The following is a 23,473-nucleotide window of genomic DNA, read 5'->3' as shown; positions in this document are numbered from 1 at the left end:
CAATTTTTTAATCTTTCTGGAGTCAGTCACATAATGGCTTTTAATGAGAATGTGTGAAAATTAGGTACCTAATTTTTCTGTCAATGTGGCTTTAGCTTCTCCATCTTTAACCTAATGCTGCTTAAAAAAGCATTAATGTTCACTGAATGTCTTCCAGTCAGCAGATACACGTGGATGAAAGAAGCCTGTCAGTGAAAAAAACATCTTGATCTTCCTTAATCGTTCGTAGATACAGAGAAACAACAAAAATTACATGTTTGCTGACTGCAGATCCCTCCCGGTTAGTTGTAGATGCTTCCTGTGCTTTCAGTTATTGCAATTGACGGTTTTGGTTCTCAGGGGAAGTGTCATGCAGATACCCCTCACATCTCTCCACAGAGGGGCTTATGGCAGACTCCTCCTCTTACAGCCTAAGAATGAAGTGAGATTCTAAATCTTCTGTAATGTAAAAAAACCCCAAGCAACCAAACAAAAAAAACCCCAAACCTGAGAACCACTGTCTTAATAACTCTTCTTGGCTATCCACTGTGCTTCTCAGCATTGTGCAGCAGTGTGCTCCAGCAGGGCAGATGATGGATTTGTTTGGGGAAAATCATGCAGATGCAATAGATTGAGCTCAGCACAGGGGTCAAGGTTATACATGCTTTTTGTTCCCACCCAAATTGCAGACTCTAGCAGCCATCCAAAATTTTGGGTATTTGGCAAGAACTGTGCCTGTTAGAGGGATTATACTTTATTTTTCCATTCGCACATTTGCGCTCCAAGGATGGATTTATATTTTATGGTTTCCTATTTGTTTCCAGCTATTTTCTCTCACAAACTCCCTCTGCAGTCAACAACACTGTCTCCTTATCTCCATTCCCCACCTGCTGTAAACTGACCTTTGCTACTTGCAGATTAAATCTTGCTGTCCTGGCCACAATAGATTTATTAATTATGTTTGAGAGATGCCTTCAAGAACTTAAGAGCTGTCATCTTTCTCAGCATGGACTAGGAAATATTACAAGTTGTGTTTTCAATCAGATTACTGCCTTCACTTCAAATCACCATAGGAACACGAAATGAGAATAAAATGTGTTTATATCAAAATAAAGAAAAGGAATAAAGTTTAATTGGAACTAGGAGGAGACTTGTTCTCTACAGTAGACTTCCATCTGGCATTTACACATCTGAATTCCTTGACAAGGTAAGAAGGGGACAGTTTTATACTTAGTGGCATGAGCACAGCAGCAAGGTAGACTCTTTCCTTGCAGTAATGTTAAATCGCTAATGTTGCATATACCAGCTGCACAGTCTGAATCAATCAGATATTTACTACAGCAGTAGGGAATTTAGATTTTGTTCTTGGATCCTGCCATATTCCTGAATATTATGTATCTTTCTTAAAGGTTTTTGTGTTAGAAAAGAGGTTCTTACATTTCAAATCAAAGTTCTGGGGAACCAGCAACATAATTCTATTTACAAAGCAGGTGTTTAAATATCTTGCTGCCTTAGGACCAAAATGCCAAAGTTGGAATTGTTACAAAATCTGCTTCTCTTATCTCTGAAGGGGAAGATGGAGCAGAGTTGACTCTCTCAGAAAATAGGCAGGGTCTGGGGCATTTCTCCCTCATTTCTCCTTACATAAAGAAGGAGGATCTGGGTATAGATGGCAGTCTCCTTGTTTCTGCTAATCCCTTTCTACTTTTCAATCTCCATTTCATTTCTCCCCCAAAAGTAGAAGTGTCCTCCATAGGCCTCCTAGTGAAACTAACCAGGCAAATACCATGTCAGGATCAAATACTGTATTTGAGAATTTCTATTCTTCAGTCTCTGTTCTCTTGAGACTCATAGCTCTGTCTCTTTCATGTGGCCACTGCTTTGGGAGGGCCTGCAGTGGAACAGGCACATGGATATTACTCAAAAGGAAAAAAGAAGTTGTGGGAAGTCTTAAAGTCATTCAGTCCTTATGCACATCCACATCATGCCATCCCATGTTCTTCAGAGGATTGTACGTCCTTGAACTCTGTGGCTGAAAGGAATCCAAGGTGCAGGAGGGATGCACTGCCCTTTCAGCAGCAGATGAGTGTGTACTGATACTGCAAAAGCAAAAAAACCTCTCATTCTCAAGTAGTTGCAGGTGCATCCCCAGTGCGATGTTCATATTAATGATATAGCTTGGAGGCATCCACTAATTGTAGAGAAGTAAACAGTCTTGTACCACAGGGATTACAGATGCTATCTTATTCTAAGAGGTATTAAATTATGTCAGTGATGCATTTTAAATCTTTTGGACTGAGAGAAGTTAGTAAATATTTGTTACAAGGCAGATTGTAGTTTCAAAATTGGCTTCAAAACTAAATGGTCAAATGTGAACTTTGAGTTTTTATTTCCATTTCATCTCATGCATGATATTGTCAAAGTGATTCACTCAAAAGGAACTGTTTAATGAGGATTCATATGCCTTAAATACATAACAGACTTATGGGTATGATAGTAGGGGGTACATATTTTGAAACGTGCAGTCTGGAATTAATGCCATTTGGGATTAATTGTTGCTACCAGTATGGGAAAATGTTCACATTCTCGTAGTGAAGTGGATTCCAGTACATAGTTGAATAGTAAAATTTCCAGTTACAGTCTTCAGATAGCTATTAAAAACCAGAATAGGACAGAGTTAGCAGATTCATTTGCAAAAGTAAAAAGCCAAGATGAAAACTTAAGATTTTACAGGCTCATAAACTTGTACTCAAATTGTATGTATGGAATTGTTAGTGACTTGGCATAGTTGAATAATGTATTTTTACTGTGTATTTGCAAGATTGAGTATAATTACATATGCAATAAAACCTAAAAATGAACATGGTTTCATTTTGGCCACTGTATGAAAGCTGAGTAATCCAGTTATCAATGTATATATAAGTACATGAAAGTGGTCAACATGGCAAAGTAGAAGTACCAGTGTATCCCATTTCCTCTTGGCAGGAAATAAATACATGAGATGAAAGCATTTTGAGAGTGTTCTGTATTACATCATGGGCTACAGTACATCAAGTGAATGTGTGAATATCTTTCTTGGACACCATTCTACATGTGTTCCTGAATTTCTTATTTAGCTGTTTTGTATGTGTGTGTGTGTGCGCGCACAGAGATACCATGTTTTGTACATTGCAAGAGTATTGAAAAGTATTGTCTTAGTGCTCTCAGTTTTGCACAGAACAAGGTATTGCAGTACAATCCTGTCTTGAAAGGGTTAAAGGCTCTTTAGGGTTATAGATTTTTGTATTTGCATATATTTGCTTTTTAAAAATAAACCGCTAGTTTATATTGTTTTATTCATAGAACAAAGTCCTCTGCCTCTTAAGCCATTGTTATTTACCTTGATTTGGTAGGCACACTGGCAGGGTGGATCTCAAATTAGTTGGATTTTAGTTTATATTCTATATAAACGTCTAGCAGTTCTGCACAGCCAGGTGCTCAAAATCCAGGTGGAAATGCTTTACCCACTTAAGACAATTTGTAGTACTATACTATGGAAATCAGAGTCTGCCGGTGGGTATGGTGGTTTTTTCAGTGAAACTAGAGAAAATCGTAATCAAGAACAGAAGCAAGCTTGCAGTCTCTGGCACCGCTGCTCTGGTCACCTTTATGACCAGTTTCAAAAGGAGGAATTAGGAGCAGCCCTGTCCAAGGCTATTCAGGGTTTTGGCATTGTCCTGCATAATGGCAGCAGTGGGTTCAGATGTAAATTCAGAAGGGTCTTAAATCAGACCTAAATCCAGATCTTTACTGTAAAAGCAAGCACTGTAATAACTAGGCACTTATGCAGAAGATGCCTTCCACCGGACAGATCTCCATTCTGGGTGCTGAGAGAATGAAGCAGCTTCATCACGGCAGCTGCATCACAATACAGGCAAGGCTGCTATTCCTGTTGTTCCTTATTTTGAAGAAAAAGAGGCTCTATGTCTTTGGGGGCTCTGGGGAAGCTGAATATATGACACGTTAGATTTAGGATGGTCATGCTTTCTTTCATCTTCCTGTGTTTGCAGTGAAGCCTGCTTTATGGTTCTTGAGTTACACATGGCCTTCTTCCACACAGTCATCCACCTGTCCAGTAGGAGTTATTTCAGAAGTGGGACCAAAGCTCAATCTCTGGCGCTGCAGACTGTGGAGCATTAAGACTCCTCACTGCGGGAGCAGTGCACCTGAGGAGACAGGGCATGCACATCTGTCCTCAGGTAGACAACCAGCTGATCAGAGGCAGGCACTGGCAACAAGCCTAGAATATCCTTGCTGTTCATCCAGATGATTCTCCTGAAGAAGTGTATTAAAACAAAGACCCAAAGTTACAGTCACAAATAGTGGAGTTCATAGGAACTATGACCAGTTCCAGGCTAGTGAGCACTTGCCCAAAGACAGGGTCCTGTCACTATGATTGCTTCTACATGAGATAAAATCTAATCCTGCTACTACGGTATGAACATGCCTTGGAGCATTAGACCATATGTCAGCATGCACATGACATCCAATGCCAGCCTTCAGCTGTGGCTCCTATAACTTTGGCTCAAATCCATATGCTTCCCATAGAGGCACCAGATGGACAAGAATATTTTGTCATCTCATCATGTCCTCACGGAGTTGATACGGTGGCTAGAACCTGAAAAGCCCAAGGAAAGGAAATACTGACTCCTGTGTCCCACCTTCTTCTTAAATTCTGGTCACAGGCACAGGCAGAGATGCCCACTTGGCCTGCACAGAGGTGTGAAATGTCTGACTATGAAAGCTGTGGGACTTCATCTTAACATCCTAGAATTTAGAGCCAAAGCACTTACAGTGCCTGAGTGAATGGTATTCATATTGTATTTCTGAAAACTCACATTACACATCCTGGCAGCCACCTGCTCCATTAAAAAGAAAGGAACAACAAGCAAATAGTATGAGCTCACCATGACAACTCAAAACTGTTGAAGTCTGGAAACTGCTTGGAAATAATAATTACATGGTGGACTTCAGTTACTGTATCACTGGGAGTCAAGGGGGGGGAAGAGCGCTGTGTGTTTTTCATGATAGCACTGTCATAATAACAAAGGATATTATTCCACTGCCCAACTGTTTGTTGCAATGGGGGTACAAGTACAGAATTGCTTTCCAAAACCATGTTTCTACACTGGACTACAGTATTCCAGAACACCTCTGCACAAATCCTGGGGTTTGTATGGTTTGCAAGCTGATAAGGGTAATCACCTGGTCCTTACCAGCTGAGACAGTTTGGCTTAATAAATTACAAATGCCCATCAGTCTCTGATTCATTTCCTAATTTGCCAGCTGTAATTTAATAGTATCTTGATGAGCTGTTTCATTCAGATACAGTATTCTGGCAGTTCATGACCTCAATTAAATAGTAAAGATCAGGTCTGCTCTAGACAAACCCAGGTGAATGTGGAGCAGATAAGGAAGATGATTAAATTACAAACTACTGGTCTATGTGAAAGAGGACTCCCAGATGGGTAGTATAACGTGGCCTTGCCAACAGGAAGCTTCACCTTTATGGCAAATAAGATAGTGCAAATTAGACCAAAAAGCTAAAGTAAATGAATGTAGTAACTGTGTTTGTATAGCGTATTGGAGAAGAAGAGGAATTTTGCTGCTAAGGAGGCGAGGAAGGAGATAATTACAATAATCAAAATGGGAGACAAAGAGCTCCTGAGTGTAGCTGTCAGGATAGAAAGAAAGGACAAAAGTTGGATGATTGCTGGGTTGCCAGATGATTAAAGTGATGTTGTCATATTTATGAATATTTTGTCTGGCTATGAGCCTATGCGGGGTATATTTCTGATAGATGTATGTACTGCAGCTTCTGTACAGTCACTGCCATGCTTTCTGTGCATTGAAATGAAATTTTATGAAAAGGCTTATTTGAGATCTATTATAGAGGCGCACACACACACACACGTATACACAGGTATGTACTTGCTCTGCTTTTGGCAGGGTTACCATTTCTTTCTTCACTCAGCTCGGAGATGTGCAAATCAGATTAGTGTCTTCCTTCAGATTCTGTTAGATTCTTCAGGATGTTTTACCATTTAATCTTTCATTCTTTAAAAATGCCTAGCCTTCTGGGGGAAGGAGCTTTCTCCAGGATAAATTGACACTTGATTGTCATCTTGAGTCTCTTGTCATTTGATACTGAAAGATGCAACAGTCCTCTCTATTACACGGATGGGTGGGCCTCTCCTTGAAACTTTAATTAGAGGTTTTAGCCTTCATGGCATGGACACTAATTGCAGAACGTAGCTGGATCTGTAGCTTTGAATTTTATGCTGGCAAAAATGGAGTCTCATTTGATTCTGGAAGGAATGAGATCTGATAAGGGGACTTGATTACAGGTTTTTTCTTCTAAGCTTTTGTTTGTTTTGCTCTCTAGTGTTAGCATCACCTATTTTTCAGACTCTTTTTTCAGATAAAGTCTGTGTTTTCAAGCTTATATCTATGCTGGTTTATTTTTCTCGAAGAATACAAAACCACTGCTACTACTTTTGTTCAGCTGCTCTAATAATCTTTCTAGAGGCCAATTCTAGACCTTTCAGTGTGTTTACACTTTCATTCTGTGTGCTGATGTTTCTTCATATGTAGCTGTAACTGAACTTACTCTCAAGAAAATGTTTGATTGATCTCTGATTGTTTGCAGATACTCCCACAAGTGACTGTTCTCTGGACATTATCTACTTTATCTACAGTAGTTTTGTATAGAATAGTCTAGTCTGTCATTGCCTTCCGCCTTAAAAGAATTCAAATTAGCTATAAACTATTATACCGTATTTGTTTTTTTGTTTGGTCGGGTTTGGGGTTGTTTTAGTAAATCTAATCTGTAAACTAATCAACAGGTTTCTCTGCAGAGAACTTAAATATTTTCCCAGTCTGTTCAGCAGGAAGTATCTTTGCTCTGTGCATCATATTGAAGGCATACAGAAGTAGACTAACATAAAAGAAAAAATAGCCTTATAGGAAAGCACGAACTGTAGGTAGGAGAACCTGGCACTGAGGGAATGCAGAATAAGCCTCCACGCTAATTCATGTGTAAAGCAGCTTCCAGTAGCAGCTGCACTCGAGGAAGTGCAGACAGTCAGACATGACAAGATGCAATGTTGGACTGACAGATTGACTGGCAAGCCTAGAGGGTTGCAGGGATACCTTGTGTCACAAATACAACTGCAAGAAGGCAAGAGAGTGAGACATTTCTAAAGAACAACTAATTGCAGCAAAGAAACAGTACTATGAGAAGTACTGCACTGTTGGAGTTTACTGTTCCAGTTTACAGCTGGAAAGAGCAGGAAGAGGGGAGGCAGGGATGAATGGGACATATCAGATCAATGTCTTAAACATGCACGTTTTGGGAAACTCTGATCACATGACTGGTCTTTTTAAGCCTGGCAAACTTACTTCATTCTCTTCCTATTGTGCTAGAAAATAGGAGAATTTTTACCATCCTTGCAACAAACTGTAAAGCTCCTTTTAGTTTTGTAACTACAAGGCAGCTATTTCAAAAGCCCAGAGCATAGTCAGCTCAAGAAGTCAAATATTTGGATAAGTACCTTTTGTTTAACTTACCTATTTTGTCAGAAGAGAAAGAGCACTGTTCTTGCAATGCAACAGAACTCTTAACAGCATCTTCATTTTGATTTCAGAAGTCTACAGAACAAATGAAGAAAGTACCAACCATTGTCCTGTCTGTCTCTTACAAGGGAGTCAAATTTATTGATGCAACAAATAAGGTATGTGCAATTGTTCAATATTAGCTTTTATTTCTCACAAATAGGAATACATATGAGGCTGGATCTGTAAGAGCACCAGACCAGAGGGGGGACAGAGTTGCACTTTGTGTTTTCTTCTCTTTTTTTCTTTTCTCTCCAAAATGGATGTAATCTCATTGTCATTCTGCAGAAACTCAGTCTGGAGGACAAGTGAAGTAGCTTTAATGGCTCATTTAATGGCTCATGGAACATTGTGTTCAACCTTCTGCCATTAAAAGTCAAACTTATCACAAAAGACATTTGGCAAGGAGCCTCTGTGGAATCCTTTACCATGTTCTTCCCTATACAGTTACTTAAATATGCAGAAAAAATATATATATTTGTTCATTAATATAATTTTGGCAAAAAAAAAAGGTGTCTCAAGAATAAAGGTGCAAGGTTTTATCCAGGGCCAGCCATTGTAAGAATAAGAAACGTGAGCCTTAAATGTCCTTTTCAAATGTCAGAGACTCTCTGAGAGCTGTTTTCCTGGTACTAGCCATTTGATTCCCTGAACTTCAGCAGCTTCCTAACAGTTGTTCCGTATTTTCTTCATCTTTCTGTGTGGCAATGCCCCTGCACTTTGTTTCTTACATTTTAAAATACATGCAGCATATTTTTAAAAATAAAACAAAAAACCCCACAAAAAAACCCACAAAAAAACCCCACAAAAGCATAAATTGAGAGGTCAGAAAATTCAGTGATAGAGCAATGGGTTACTGTTTAACCAAAGTAAAATGTAGAAGCTCTGTAAGCAGGAGTAAAGTAATGCATGAATTTCTCTTCTTCGGGTGTCTGAAATGGCAAGAAAATACAATCCATACTGATGCTTGCATATGAATAGAAAAGAAATCTTTTCTGTTATGTGCCTGAAAGTAAGCAGTATAAAAAATAAATCCGACAACCCAGCTACCTGACCAGGTTAATAATGTATATAACTTCTTTGTGTTGCTGAACATTCAGACCACACGACACATCTAACCCAGTATCCGTCAAACTTGCCAAATCAGTCAGTTTTTAAAGGTGTTTAACTAGAACTGGGTTTTAAGTGAAGGAATGAAAGCAGATTTGTGAACTTTTGCTGGAGTTTGGAAGCCATATCTAGGGTTAGAAGATGGCATGAAAGAAAATCAGAGGTGAAATTACTGTTATGTCAAGTCTGGCATATCTGCCAGAGCAGAGAGGCCAGGGATTCCTGTCAGCTCCTTTTTCTTCCATTGGCTCAAATCTGAGGATCTACAGCTATCATTTCCTTTATGTTCTCTGATGTGCAGGGCATAAATCAGGACATTGTAATGCTATTAACTCTAACTTGGGTAAGGCTGTTTTCAGCTCTTAAATCTCCTCTGTAGTATAAAGGATGTAACAGCAATGTCCTTAGGTTTACAAAAAAAACCAAAAAAAACAAAAAAACAGAACAAAAGGAGCTTCCAGTATCTCTTTACACAGTGCATATAATCTTATGTAAGATGGAAACTTGAAAGAAGTTTGGCAAATTGTATTAGGTGGCTCTAGACCAGTCCCACTGAAATACGCTGAGTAGTGCAATAGATGTATTTGATGGAGGTAAATAATGCCACAGTCCTGTTTTTTTTCTCAAGTGGTAGATCGCTTTCTCTCCAGTTCAAAATCTGCACTGCCTTTTCTGTAAAAACCAGGTAATAGCCTGCAACTCTCCCAGGAGCATTGTTATCATCCTTGTCCACAGTGTGCTGTACCCAATTTCTTCAAGACCCAAAACAGATTAGCACTAAGGTGAGATCCTATTCAGACTTGTACTGCTTCCATATGAGCTTATAGTTGACAGCGCTGGGCACCACTTAGCAATAAATGCATACTTTTTAATGACAAAAATAACTAGCAGTTACGTGCTTGAAAACTCAGCTCTCATGGCTGTTCATCCTTTTCCTTTGTGCCACCAAGCTAAGAATTTGTATTCCAAGTTGTAGCAGGCAAAGCTTCAGGTGACAAAGGGCCCTGACCTCATTCCACGACAGCTATTTCAGTGGCGCCTTGAAGCTTGGCATGACACCACTTTGACATGACACCATTTCTTTGCAAGTGAGGCCAGAAAGAAATTGCTGCTTAGGAAAAAGCAGACTTGCAGAATTTTCTCATGGGTCATAGCTAACCCTAACTTCTGGATGTTTTCTGCCAGGAGGGGGATTGGCTGACACGAGGTAGCAAGCAAAAGGAAGGCTGCTTAGCAAAAGCCTGATCTCTCCAAGGTATTTCCTTGGCAGAACCAGAACCAACTTTCAGCTTCCCTGGTTTTTAGAAGCATCAGAGGTTTCTCTTGCCAAACTGAGTGACAGTTTTTAGAATGACAACTGTAGAGTGTCAATCAATGCCTGAGGAGCGTACCTAGATTGGCGAGAGCTGGTTCATAGCCTTGTAATTTCTATAGAATGGGTCTACTGGAGTAGTGACCCTAGGAAACAGTAAACACATGCACAGAAAATGTTTGATTTTGAAAGATCACTGATGATATCCTATAGAAGCTAGGGAAAAACTCAATTTCACTACTAATTTCCATCCAGAAGACTCAGTTTAGGCATACTTCGTTTTATTCAAAGCAAACTTGATATGGGTATGTTTCCAAACTTCACTTGAATTAAAATTAAAACATTAAAACAATCTTTATGAGTTTTGACTCAAGTGCAAAACCCTGTGTCAACCCCAGGTCATCCAGGAAAAGTTTCAGCACAGGAGAGCTCTTTTCACATACACTGCATAAATTCAGGTGATTACTTTGTGGCTCATGATTTGGCATAAATACTTCATGTGATTTCAAGACCTCTCAAGCTTTAATTCTTTCTTCTTTCTAAATACAACATCAATGACAGTATATTACAGCTGTATCTGTGGATATCTAAATCCCTGGTTTTGGTATAATTGTAATTCTCATCAAAATCTTTATTGAGGGTAAAAGTTATCAATTCAAGAACAAAGAAAATAAAATGCTTACAGTAACATAAAAAGCAAATGATTGTTAAGCAGAGATTATACATGTCATAAATTGGCATATATTGAAACATAAGTACTGATTTTGTAATTTTTATGAATAATACATTAAACAGAAATAATCAAGTATGTTGCAACAATTTAAGATTAAGAGGATTATTTCATTTCTTCAGTAACAGTTTCCTTATCTTAGTTTTTCCATAATTCGAAATTTGGAATGCTTTTTATTAAGATTTTTCCTAAGCCACGGCTTCTTCAATTGGATACTTTAATATGTCTTTCGAAAACTTGACACTTACATGCAAGAAGGAAAGTTGCCACTTAGCAAATGAAAGAAGATATGGCAAAGCTTCTTAAGTAACTTAGTTGCATATATTTCCTGTTCTTTAAAAAAAAAAAAAGCGGGTGAGGAAAGGAGATGGGAAGGAAAAGAGAGGGGTGAGGGAAAACCAGAGATGCTCAGAGATTGTTTTCACTTGTACAGAAGCAACTGAGGCAGCAGCAAATGGTGGCTCTGCGAGGGACCAGGACACTACAGATATCACAAGTTCTGTGGCACAATAGCGATGTCATGCTGCAGCAGGCTTGTTCACATTGGGTGATTGTGGAAAAGCCAGAGCTACAGCCAGCAGGGCTACAATTCAGAAAAGTGTATAAACTAACCACCAAGTAAATTCATATTTAATGAATCATTCTTCTGTTTCAGTAAATCATTTGAAATGTGTGTGTTGCTGAAGCAAGGCCTAATCATAAGCCACTCTGCAGTATCTTCTTCTCTGGCTTCATGGTTCCTTTGGCCTGAACACAATAATTGCATATCAGCAATTTATGTAATGAATATCCATCATTTCCTCCAAAGCTTTAAGACAGCTTTTTTTTATTTCATCAGACAGACATGCCCCACCTCTATCTCAATAGTATGCTATAGCTTACATTGGCTGTTGCAAGTAGTGTTGCTCGGTGCATGAATGGTTTAATTTTTCTACACCTCTCTTACAGGATGCTGTTGTCAGTAAGTGGAGAAAAGTTGCCAGATCCTCCTGTAGTTATCTTTTTACTAAGTAGAAGCCTTTCAAGAGCTCAGGGTTTCAATTATAAGTGATGTTTGGTGTTCTTTTTCTCTTGAAAAAGTATAACTGAAATTTGTCTAACAACACGTGCAAAAACCTCAATATTGAGCCTGTTAGGTTTCACCAGATCCTGTCTGTCGGTAGACTGAAACAGTGTCATGTAGCAATCATTATACAGAAAGCCAGCAGCATCGTAAAATGCTTGTATAGTGCTTTGAAACTGTATTTACAGCTGTATGCCAAGAAAGATGTTTCTTTGTCATAGGATACTGAATAAATTGTACAAAACTCAAGCAGACTCATAGGGAAGATTCTAGAATGTAATTGTCTCCTACCAGGTTATTGGCAATTTTAGATATCATTGGAGAGGGTCAAAATTCCAATGACCTGTGTAAGATCACACATGGGGTATATTAAATATCTGCTTATTAAGAAACTTCTGAAGTACTTCAGTACAGCAGATAAACATAAAAGCAAATCTAAACCCACGCCTTTTACTGCTCTTTTAATTCCTAAATTGATTGAAAATATTTTTTTAAACAGAATATTATTGCTGAACATGAAATCCGTAACATTTCCTGTGCTGCACAAGACCCTGAAGACCTTTCTACATTTGCGTACATCACTAAAGACTTGAAGACTAATCACCACTACTGCCATGTATTCACTGCATTTGATGTGGTCAGTGTATAGAAGATACTTCATTTAATAGTTCTTTGTATTAGTAATAATTCTTTAATTCTATTAAAACGTTTTCAGGGTATATGGTGATTAATGGAAGATATTATTCTTTACCGCATGAAAAGACTAATCTACTATGGGATAGTAAAAGGACATTTCTGGAGAAGAGCAAAGAATATCTTTGCTCATTATCTCATTTCCCATCTGAAATAACTCACCTCTGTAATCTCAGCTGTTGACTGTAAACTTAGCGAGTAGCTTTTCATACGAGTCTTCACATGTAATTCTTCTAACCTAAGCTATAGCCTTCCAAGAAGCTTGTAACAAGCAGGTTTGGCCACCCATTCTGAAATCTCAGCACACGCCAAATAAACAGATCAAAACTGGATCAATGTGCGTGATATACAGTGCTCAATCCTGCTAAGAGGTAGGTTCGGGAACTAGCTTAAACTAAATTTGCATGACGTCCTGCATTTTTGACTGCATTGTACTGCCTGTGCAGTCAGGGAATGATGGGTTTGATGATGTCCAGCTTTTTGGCTTTAACCCTCATGTGTCCATCCCATGCCAGCCAGCAAGGGGTGAGAGGGTTGGACACTTTCTTGTGGGATCCCTTTAAGCCTGGATACATCCCACCCTCATGAAGCAGATATGGGCTGCTTTTCAGACCAGAGGTCAGATGTTACCACCATAAGTGCTTTCTTCAGTTTTCTTATTCTGCTGTTCCATGACTTTGTGATGCAGTGTAAGCTGGATCAGTCCCAATAACTCAAACATCTCTCTAAATATTGTTTAAACTTTTTGACGTTATATTGAATAAACTGGAAAAACTGAAGCTTCCTCTGCAAATGTGTAGAGAATGTATGAAAAGTTTTGCATTTATTTTAATCAGAGAACTAAAACATTTACAGATCTGACAAGACCACACAGGTAGCTAATTACATATCTCAAGAGGTCCTAGGAATATTTGGCTACTACACTGAATCTGAAAGATTTGAAACATCTGTGATAACAGAGATCTCTGCATTGTCCTTTCTGTGTTCTTGAGTAAGAAGTTACCCCTGTAACCATCAACAGATTATTATTATTAGATGGTCCCTTTGTTCTGCTCTGCTCTCCTCTCTGTCATGTCAGCGCAAGTTTTATCTTAAGAAATAATGCAGATATGGAATTTGGGGAAATTTTCTATTAACAGCACCCTTACCTTTTCAAAAAGATTGCTTTTGTTTTGAAAATAGCAAATTGATCCTTAAAATCTTACTTCCTTGTTCCAATCTTCTTGCCTAAAAATCTCCAAAATGTTCTTTCAGCAAAAGCCCTTACAGCTCCTGTTATTTTGGTGGAAGTTCTTCCTATATTTATGCTTCTCAGATGGTGATGCACAGACTACTAGTGTTTCAAGAAATCATGAACACATATAATTAATCAGTCATGCTGTTTTCAGCTAAATAAGTCAAATCTCAAAAATAGAGATGTCTGAACTGAGGTATTTTATTTGGGACATTGCAGAGTGATAGCATGTAGGAGAGTTTAAATAACTAGATGTACAGAAAGGTAGGTTAGAAGGAATTTTAGTGTTTTAGTTCAGTGCTTTTGTTGTTTGAATTTCGTGCTGACATTTTAGTGTCCGCAGGGAGTATAAAAAACTTCTAAACTGTGTTAAAAATAGGTAGGCAATGGTCAACAAGATGTTACATTATATAGAACTTAGTGATCAGTGAATCAACTGAAATTAGACTGTTTGAGTGAAGTTATTATTTCTCCTGATCCATTTAAATACTTAATGGTTTCAAAGTATTGCAGTTTCATTTATAGGCTTAATAATCAAGCACAAACATAAAACCAGGTATAGCAGATGAAATTAATTTTCTCCTTGCTTGGCAAGGAAAGAATAGTAATCCAGGAATAATTACAACATTTTGCTCACTTCCAGTACCTTAGGAGGAGCATTTAATGTGCCAAGCACTTTAAATGGCTATTTTAAGCACTACAGAAAAATGTAATGTCTAAGTGTCTTAACTTAGTTTTCTCCTGCAACATAATCCTCAGTGGGGTGTTATCTACTCAAATATTCTGGTTTTGTGTTGTTTTATTTATCAGGAAGCATTTTTGATGCAAGTACAAGCTCCATAAAAAGTAGCTAGATATTCAGAACACAAGGATTCAGTAAATTAAATTTTCTATTTAAAGTCCTAACACTTATGTTAGCCTAATCTTCCAGTTTGCTAATAGAAACAATCTTAACCATTTGTCAATGGATAGAAGTCCTATCATGTTAAGAAAAAATAAAGTTTAAAATGGTAGAAATCCACAATAAGCTGTGAAAAAGATGCATCTTAAATCATATATATTATAGTAATACAATATATGCAACGGTATGAAAAAAAAATCACTCTCTTAGGTCCTTCAGTTCCTCAGGAAATGTTGGCAAGAACAATTTTTTTGCAGATAGGAAAGCATTTTAGTGTAGTGACGTGTCAACTACCAACATTACCGATACTACTTAGGAGTGATTGTACACGTAACCTGTCTACTCAGAGTTAAAATTCTATAATCAAAATTGCAAAAACATCAGACTTGATTAAAGAATGTTGAAGGGGACAAGGTTTTTGGGAAGAAGAGGATTTATTGCTCAATATTTGAAGTCCACTTCACTCATTCACTTATAAAGCAGCCCTAAAATTACCGGTGAAGGATTCCCTCTGGAGAAACAAACCATCATAACAGTTTCTATACCAACTTCTGGTTCATATATGGGAGACATCCAAAGTAATTTCCATCAGATATACTTTCATTGCCCAATGCACCTCTGAACAGAAGACAGCTGGAATAAATTGGAACAGTTTCTGCTCTTCCTTATGCCAAGGATTAGACCAGTGCTCTGCATAACACAAAAACATTTTTCTTCTTTTCTGTATTCTGTTGTCCTTCGTTGCACAGACTTAGCTTGATAAGAATTGGAAACTGCTAGTATACATACTTAGCAGAGAAGAAAAAGCATGCATTTTGGTCTCAAAGTTCTGTTCATTGCCTTCTTCCAGGGCATTAGGGGACTTTACAAAATTTTCCTCTGTTCCTATGATCAAGGTTCAATTAGCGTGGATGCCCATGTCTCCAGAAGAGAAAACTTCTTTCCTTTGCAGTACCCAGAGGCAGTGTGCCCAGACAGTCCCCTCTCTGGGGCATATTAGCTAGAATATGTAAAAAAACATTTAAGTTGCTCCTGGTGAACTTCTTGAGACAGAGCACACTCAGCCATCAGCTCATGAGCAAATATCCTCTCTTGTCTACATCGATGGCTTTTGCAACAGCATGAAAGGCCTGCTTCGAAGGCCTGTTTCCATCCTCCCATTGCATACAAGATATCTTTCTGTGCTGTACTAAAAGAGAGGGATGGATTCAGAAGAGTTTGCCATCCACAGCTGCTTTAAATCCAGAATGAGAAGGGGTCAAGGATTTACGTTGCAGGAGTCCCTGATCATGAGAGCCTCATGCAGCCCAGGAGTCCACAGCTGTTACAAACAAATGCCAGCCATGCTGGTCTCATCACACCATCCTTGATGAGCTGAGCTTTATTCCCCTTGAACGCATAAAGGCTGACACGTTGGAAAGCACAGACAAATGCCCTTTCCATATCCACCCAAAAGTAAAAGATTTGTGGTCTGGAGGGATAAAGCATATGTATGCTTAACAGTGTAAATGTATATGTGTGTCAGCTCTGCATCTCTCGTAACTCCCATTACTAGTAAGTAACCTTCCCTTCTTGTCAGGCTTTTATAGCAGCAGTCTTCAACGTTTGACCTTGAAGACTCTAGTATGACTAAGCAGTAGGCTACTGATTTCATCCCAGGGGATGGATATTGTGGACTGGGTTGGGATTTTTCAGAAAGTAAAGATTCCATATATTCTGTTGTGCTCAATTTTGACAACTGCGATTTTAAGTTCAGTACCTTGAACAGAGGGTATGCTAATTGAAATTCCTGCACATCCAATGTGATGGGTAGCTCACATCGGATCATCTGCAGCTCACTAATCATCTGCAAGACTCCAAAGGAAGCATCTTCAGTAAATTGAAAAAGACCAGATTTGACACTGATCTTAAAGAAGGAAAAAACAATCATCACCTAAAAGCAAAACCCCATAAAATCCTCATTATAGCAACAGTGCTTTCCCAAAAACGCAAAATGTTAGTTTTTCCAAAAATTCCTTTGCAAGTGAAATTTTAAGTTTTTATAGCTCAAAAGACAGAAACCTTACTCTCTTTCTTAAAATATTCCTGAAGCCTCAGCATAGCTTTATAGAAGCCTGAAAACACAATGAGGAAGCAGTGCCTGCTGCAACTTACACAGTAAAAAAGTCAGTTAAAATGTGAGAACATTAGCCATTGTAGTAGGTTGGCTGAGTGAAAGTGGCTGAAGAATCTTGACTCAGACTTGCACTGGGGCATTGAATTGTAACATTACATGGCAAACAAGGCAATTGACCTCAATTTCTCATCTCCCAGAAATGGTTGCTTAAAGGCGTTAGCTTACTGACTTTCCTTCTCTGCTGTGCCGAGCAGGGAATAGAATTGTAGCAGCCTCAGAAGCACCATGGTCCTAAAAGTTTTGCCTCCTTTCTAAAGAGCTTGCTGGGGTGCTGTGAGGGTCAATGTCTTCTACAGTGACCAGGGGGTCTACAACTTCCGTGCTAAGCATCTTGAGACCTGTTTCTTTCCTTTTGTGCCACATGACAAATTCAAATAGCCCCCTCACTCCATCAGAAAAATTGCCACAACAGATTTTGTGGTTTGGTTTTCTACCCCCATCCCCAATGGAATCCTTCTCTTACCTCTCTGGTATAGCCCCTGCAAGAATCCATACTAACTCTAATCCTCATTTACCTCTCCCAGTACTACAGGTGAAAAATTCCTCAAACCAAATTTATTTACTTCTGTCTTTTTCAAAATACAATTTTTCAGATAGCTTTTTTTTAATTTTACAAGGTACAGTTTTAAAGCCCTGCTTGCCTCCATTTGCAGACTTCTCTTTGTCAAGGCTCTACTGCAGTACACAATGTATGAAATTTATGTACAAGTTACAGTTCAGTTTACATTTTGAATATTGAACAGAACAGTGAATGTTCTATTTGCTATTATTTCAAATATTTATTAACCATACAGTTACATGTTTCCCACAGCTTTCAGGCTCCAGGCAGGCCTATTTTTTTCATTTTACAGACTACAAAAGAAAACAAATCATAGTGGCTTCTGACGAGATGCAGGACTCAGACTAGATTTATGGCACAGCATGGCAAACTCTCTGCTTGTCTGCACTCTTTATCTCTGAGCTTTTCAGGACTGTCTCCCTGTGACCTTTTTGTATGCCACCGGACGGCACATTTTCTCAGTCCCACTAGTATTACAGTCTGCTTTTTCTACAAGCCATTACTACACCCTGTCCTGTTGATGTATACCTTAGCAATAATAATAACCACTGTAGCCAGTCCTGTGAAGATATATTACTACTATCTTACTGTCATGACAGCTGATTAAGATGTCTTTAGAATGATATTCTTGTCCTACTAATAGGCATCCTCCATTTCAAATAACATTATTGTGTACCTTTTTAACAATTATACTCTGTTGATCTTAACTGCATAGCCAACAAACATTCTGCTAAAAGGCCGGACACTTTCTAATAGTCTCTTTAGTCCTTCATTTATTACTCCACTGGCAAACCATCCTGTGTTTCTCAGTCCTGGCCAGTTTCCTTAAGTTAAAGGGGAGACAATTTGAGACTACTGCTATCAAATCAGGCAGACATTTTTATTTGGGAAGCTATGAAACTTTGGCTAGCTTGCTGTTGTAACTGCAGTCATAGCAGCTGAGAGCATATCCCACTGGAGGAGCATAATTGTTTTCTGTCTGACCTAACAAAGACCAGAGCTGGCACCTTTATAAGAAACTCGTATAATGAGCTAAATATGTTGAATTGAGCCTATACTATCTCAGTATACATGTGTGATAACAAAGGGATGGAATTTCTTCGTAACTACCATGAAATTACAGTGTAGGGCATGAAATAAAATGCTTATCCTTTTAATTGTGTTTTAATAATTAAAGGGCAGATAGTGTACTTCCAAGTGTCTTGCATTGCTTCCTGGCTTACTGCAAACTCAACAGTTAGACTTGACTAGCTAAAGAGATATCTCATTTAAATTATATCAGAAACATGTGGGAATTTTAAGGGGTCACCTAGTTTCAAAGCAATGCAGGATTGCTTCCAACTATGGGCTACAGAGGTTGAAGGAAGAGAGGGTAGCTTCTGAATTACATCAGAGCCTTAACGAATTATTCCAAGAAGACGGTAGGACATAAGGAGGCAAGCCTGCAGGCATGCATTTGCTCTGCAGGTGTTCAAAACATTATGCAAACTTAGTAGCCTAGAAATAGGCTCTAGTAGGAGCCTAGAAATAAATATACCAAAACAAAGCCACAAACCTGAAGAAAAATTACCATAGATATTCACTTGCCGTTTAGATTAAGGTCAAATTTGAAACTCACAGCTGCTTTTCATTGATGTAAAACTGTACAGAAAAAAAATTTATACTGACCCCCTGGTTCCTCGTTCATGCTTTATGAACCTTCCAACAGGTTTTCTTCCACATATGCAATGAGAACTCCCAAAGTATCCTACCTATACCACTGAACTGGTCTTAGTGCCTGACTTCTTTGATCATACACACTAAGCCCCCCTGACATACCAGTTGAAGCTCAAACATTTTTACTTCTAGAAAACAAAACCATGAGAGGGTTTCCTCAGCACTTGAAACATGGATCTGAAGCAAGGCACTGTCTTTCATGCATGCATAGGTGCACTGCATCTGTGAAGCAGAGCATGCACGTCCAACATTTGCTTTATGCCCTTTTGGAAGCATCACACCAACACTGTGTCCTCCTCCCGTGATGTTCAGTGAGAGCACAGAGCACCCCGAGGCATACCCCCTGGGAAGCAGCACATTGGGCTGCCCACTCTAGAGTAGGACAGGTCAGCAGAGGAGATCTGAAATAGAGCAAGGCTGAACATCAGATGGGTGCAGTAGTGCAAGATGGGTAGGATCCTGAGAAACAGCAGAGATGGGGTGAGCTGGGAAGGTGGGGGGACTAATGTTTGAAAAAGAAGTGACACACTCACCCACTCCTGTTTTCATGTTTAGTGAGACAATGTTTTCAAGGTTTTTAGAAGTAATTACTTTCTGTACAATAAATTACATTTAGATTGTTTTTGATCAGTGAGAAATCAGATGACAGATGTAAATATTACAGAGACTAAGGAAGTTATTACCACATGATTTTAATTATTTACATTACACAATCCCTTCTGTAGACAGTACTACCCCACTTCATGTATCTGATGATAAGTCAACCTCACTTCAATTTTAACTGTTTTTGTTTTGTTCCAGAATTTAGCTTATGAAATCATTCTTACACTAGGACAAGCATTTGAGGTGGCCTATCAGCTTGCACTACAAGCACGAAAAGGGGGCCATTCTTCAACCCTCCCAGAAAGCTTTGAAAATAAACCCTCCAAACCTATTCCCAAACCACGTGTTAGTATTCGAAAGTCAGTGGTAAGTAGAAGGTAGTCATGCATGCAAAAAAACAAAATTCAGCTGTGCAATTAATAGTTGATATACTAGAAGCTGTATAAATAAATACACCTGTTGAGTCAGAAATGCTCCATGTCTCAGTCGTGCCACCTCTTCTCATCAGCCAGTAAGGCTGGGTCACTGCAGCATGGGCAGCCATTTCTAATAACTGCTTATTTCACATTCCTCCAGTTTAAGATGTTGCTTGACTAGTGTTGTGCATAAGTCTTTTATAGTAATTGCAGAGCTTAGTAACTGATTTGGCCTAATTCCAATCTATTGTGCTTTTTTAAGTGCTGAGAATCACAGCCAATGCATACCTCTAAAACTCTGCTGTTCTATGGACTTTGCTGATCTCCTATTGAGAAAAAAATCCGCACCAAACTTGTTTGGTACACAATCACTGCATATGTATCCTAATCAAATTACAAATGTCTTGTCAGACCAAGCAACTTCTTTACTTACCCTTTTTTTTTGACCCTCAGCAGACCCTCCTGTTCCAAAACTGGGATTCAATATACCTTTTCAGTAATTTCTTGGAATCCCAAACTCATAAGAATGCAAGCTCATTGGAGCCTATGTACTGATTGTCTTTAAAGTGCCCTCCTGAAGTGCATAGATGACAGAGAAATACTCTTTTATGGTAGAGCTTTTAAAAAAATTATGAAAACTATTTTAAATCAAGTGAGAATACAGGCACAGGGTGATTTGGGAGGGAAAGGGGAAAAATGACTGCACACTGTATCATATTCACTGGCTATAAAGTGAGAACCATACTCTGTGATATTTAATTATTGGATGAGAGGAAGGGGAAAAAAACGTATGACTGTACCCTTTGTCATCCATTGCCACAGAATCTTCCTCCATAAAATTTTAAGAAAGACCATTTCCTGACGCCATCATCTGTCTCAATAGCAAAAGGACTTCTCAGGATCAAGCATGGCTTTGACGAACTACGATGCCCTGTAGCTTGGGGGTAGACACAGCTCTGATCTAAACAGGAAAAAGAGGGCAACCGTGGGTACATGGGAGTGTAGACCACCGCACTGACTGCTGTAGGACTTTGTCGATACAGGATTTGTTCTGTGTTCTATTCGCTTAAAGAAAAAACTTCTAGAAATGCTGTGCGCAGAGATGGTAACGCGTCTGTATGTTTGCATTTGTCTTAAAGCAGATAGATCCATCTGAACAAAAGACTCTTGCGAATCTACCATGGATTGTTGAACCTGGACAAGAAGCCAAAAGAGGCATTAATACCAAGTATGAAACTACAATTTTCTGATACAAAACTGTCCCCCTGTTCCTTGTTGTGCCTTGCACGCCAAGCAGTCACAGCACAGCCTTTCCTTTATGGCAACATTTCAATCCAGCAGAGAGGAAGACTGCACTGTATGAGTGGCCTTGTAACTAACAAAAAAGGCTGACAGTCATTTCTGGTGATGTTCTTCTTCCTGCAGCACTGACAGAAGAATGACACTATACGAAGACTTTTAAAATTCCAGTCCACAAGAGGAGTGAGAAACCTTATTTTTCACGCAGTTCTCCCTTGTGACTCTGCCACAGTGCTTTCTTTGATTTCTGATTTTAGAATTCTACTTTTTAAAAAAAAAAATCACAAGGTCTCGAAACTAACACTAATGCTGCCTACGAGTAGAATATTTGATTGGGTTTTTTTATTTAAATCTTGGCAGTTTTTAATTGAAATAGAACCAGAATTAATAAATAGAGTATTTGTGAAACCACTGAATTCATTAATAATTATTGTGTTGAATAAAGAACTCATTAAAGTGACAAGAAATTAGGCACCCTGATTTCTGTGTGCGCTGGTTTTATATGTAATCATTGGTGTCCTTTGATCCTCTACAGAAATAGGAACCTCTTGCATTGTAACAAAGGATCAGAGTTTATGAATGGTTAGAAAAAGGTATTAATAATGCACAGAAAACATTTATTAGATATTTTTATGGAAGAGAAGTACTATAGGAAAACATATGAATATTTATGGAAGGAAGCCAGATTAATTATGACAAATGTTGTTTATTTTAAAGTTAAGTAAACCACTGCTATTGCAGCATTATGAAAATTATAAGAGTTGTAGCATCAGTGCACTGGATGTTCCATGTGATCAGTCTGGAATGAAAGTGAAATGGTCATTCTACTACACCTACATATAGTTTATGCAGTTCAACATTGCTATAGCCATGAATTCTACTAGTATTTTTAAAGAAATAATCTCAGTGGTTCTAAAAAAAGTTAAAACCATGGATTTTGCTATCAAGATTTGTGTCACAGAAAGCTTGTTTGGAAGAGTGTTGATAAAATTCTGCTGCAAAACATTTTCTAAATAAAAATATCAAGAAAAAGAAAAAAATTCCAAAGTAATAAAAATGTTTTCATGGAACAAAATAGTTAAGCATTTGCTTAATATTTGATTAAATAAGATTTACTTACATTTTCTTTGAAGTGTTTTAATTTTTTTAATGTCTGTGGAGTATTTGTATAATACCATGATGTATATTTATGTAGAACTGAAATTATAACAGTACAAATATCACTATAGGAGAAAAATGACATTTTAACGTATATTGTTCTATCCAGTCAAATTGTGAATCATTTTGAAGTTCATTATAGAGATATTGATAAATTGTGTGGTTGTCTTAATGTTTTTTTAATTATTATTTCATATCCAGCTGAGGTTTTCAGTTAGAATCATCAGTTGGTAAATTCCAAAAAATGGATAATTGAACTTGGTTTAAACCTGATAATTGTATATGGTTTAGTTAAACCTAATCATAGCGCTGAGTGATGACATACTTTTAATACAGTATTCAATTTACTTGAACAAAATAGGTCCTTGTACATATTTTTGCCTATTCACTGTTGATATGTACGTAGTCAACTGACAGTAAAAAAATAACACTAAAAATATGGTACCAAAAGGAAAATTGTATAGGAGAACAGTAAATAGTAGCCTCACTGCAACAAATACTTATGTAAATATGCTTGGGCTTCCAGTTATAAATTTTGTAATTTTGTCATTTATTTATATCCTATAAAAGCACACAAAATAAAATGAAGTTGTACAGTCTCAGTGCTTTGTGCATCATTTTATCATTGCTAAAGGAAATAAGGGGCCTGATCCAGAGGATACTGAACTCAGTGAAAGGTCCTCCCCTCCCCTTTCCCTGATTTCACTGGGCTTTGGATCTTGTCCCACGCAAACCCAGGCATTGCTGTGGAGACAGTTTTGGTTTAGAATACAGGTTTTGTTTACAGGTGGTAAATACTTCATACTTTATAGTCCTTAATCAACTAGTTCTTCAGTGCACTACTGAACTACTGACTTCCCATATTTAATCG

General features: G+C 38.2%; 1 protein-coding gene across 7 annotated transcripts in view; it reads left to right on the top strand.

Moving 5' to 3' along the window:
• ANKS1B (ankyrin repeat and sterile alpha motif domain containing 1B) overlaps positions 1–23,204 on the top strand; it is a 446,786-nt gene extending 423,582 nt beyond the window's left edge. For 4 of the 7 annotated variants that reach the window (XM_074870829.1, XM_074870830.1, XM_074870832.1 and 1 more), the window contains 5 exons: positions 7,665–7,751; positions 12,347–12,484; positions 19,928–20,095; positions 21,285–21,373; positions 21,571–23,204. In XM_074870829.1, the coding sequence (XP_074726930.1) occupies positions 7,665–7,751; positions 12,347–12,484; positions 19,928–20,095; positions 21,285–21,373; positions 21,571–21,607 (519 nt within the window). In that variant the 3' untranslated portion in view covers positions 21,608–23,204. Of the gene's footprint in view, positions 1–7,664; positions 7,752–12,346; positions 12,485–19,927; positions 20,096–21,284 lie in introns of all 7 variants that reach the window. The other 3 variants (XM_074870835.1, XM_074870834.1, XM_074870833.1) reach the window with 2 other exon arrangements.
• Positions 23,205–23,473: the final 269 nt, after the last annotated feature.

The sequence above is a fragment of the Strix uralensis genome, chromosome 5 (assembly GCF_047716275.1).
Source record: "Strix uralensis isolate ZFMK-TIS-50842 chromosome 5, bStrUra1, whole genome shotgun sequence".
Lineage (NCBI taxonomy): Eukaryota > Metazoa > Chordata > Aves > Strigiformes > Strigidae > Strix > Strix uralensis.
This window is presented reverse-complemented; position numbering and strand designations above follow the sequence as displayed.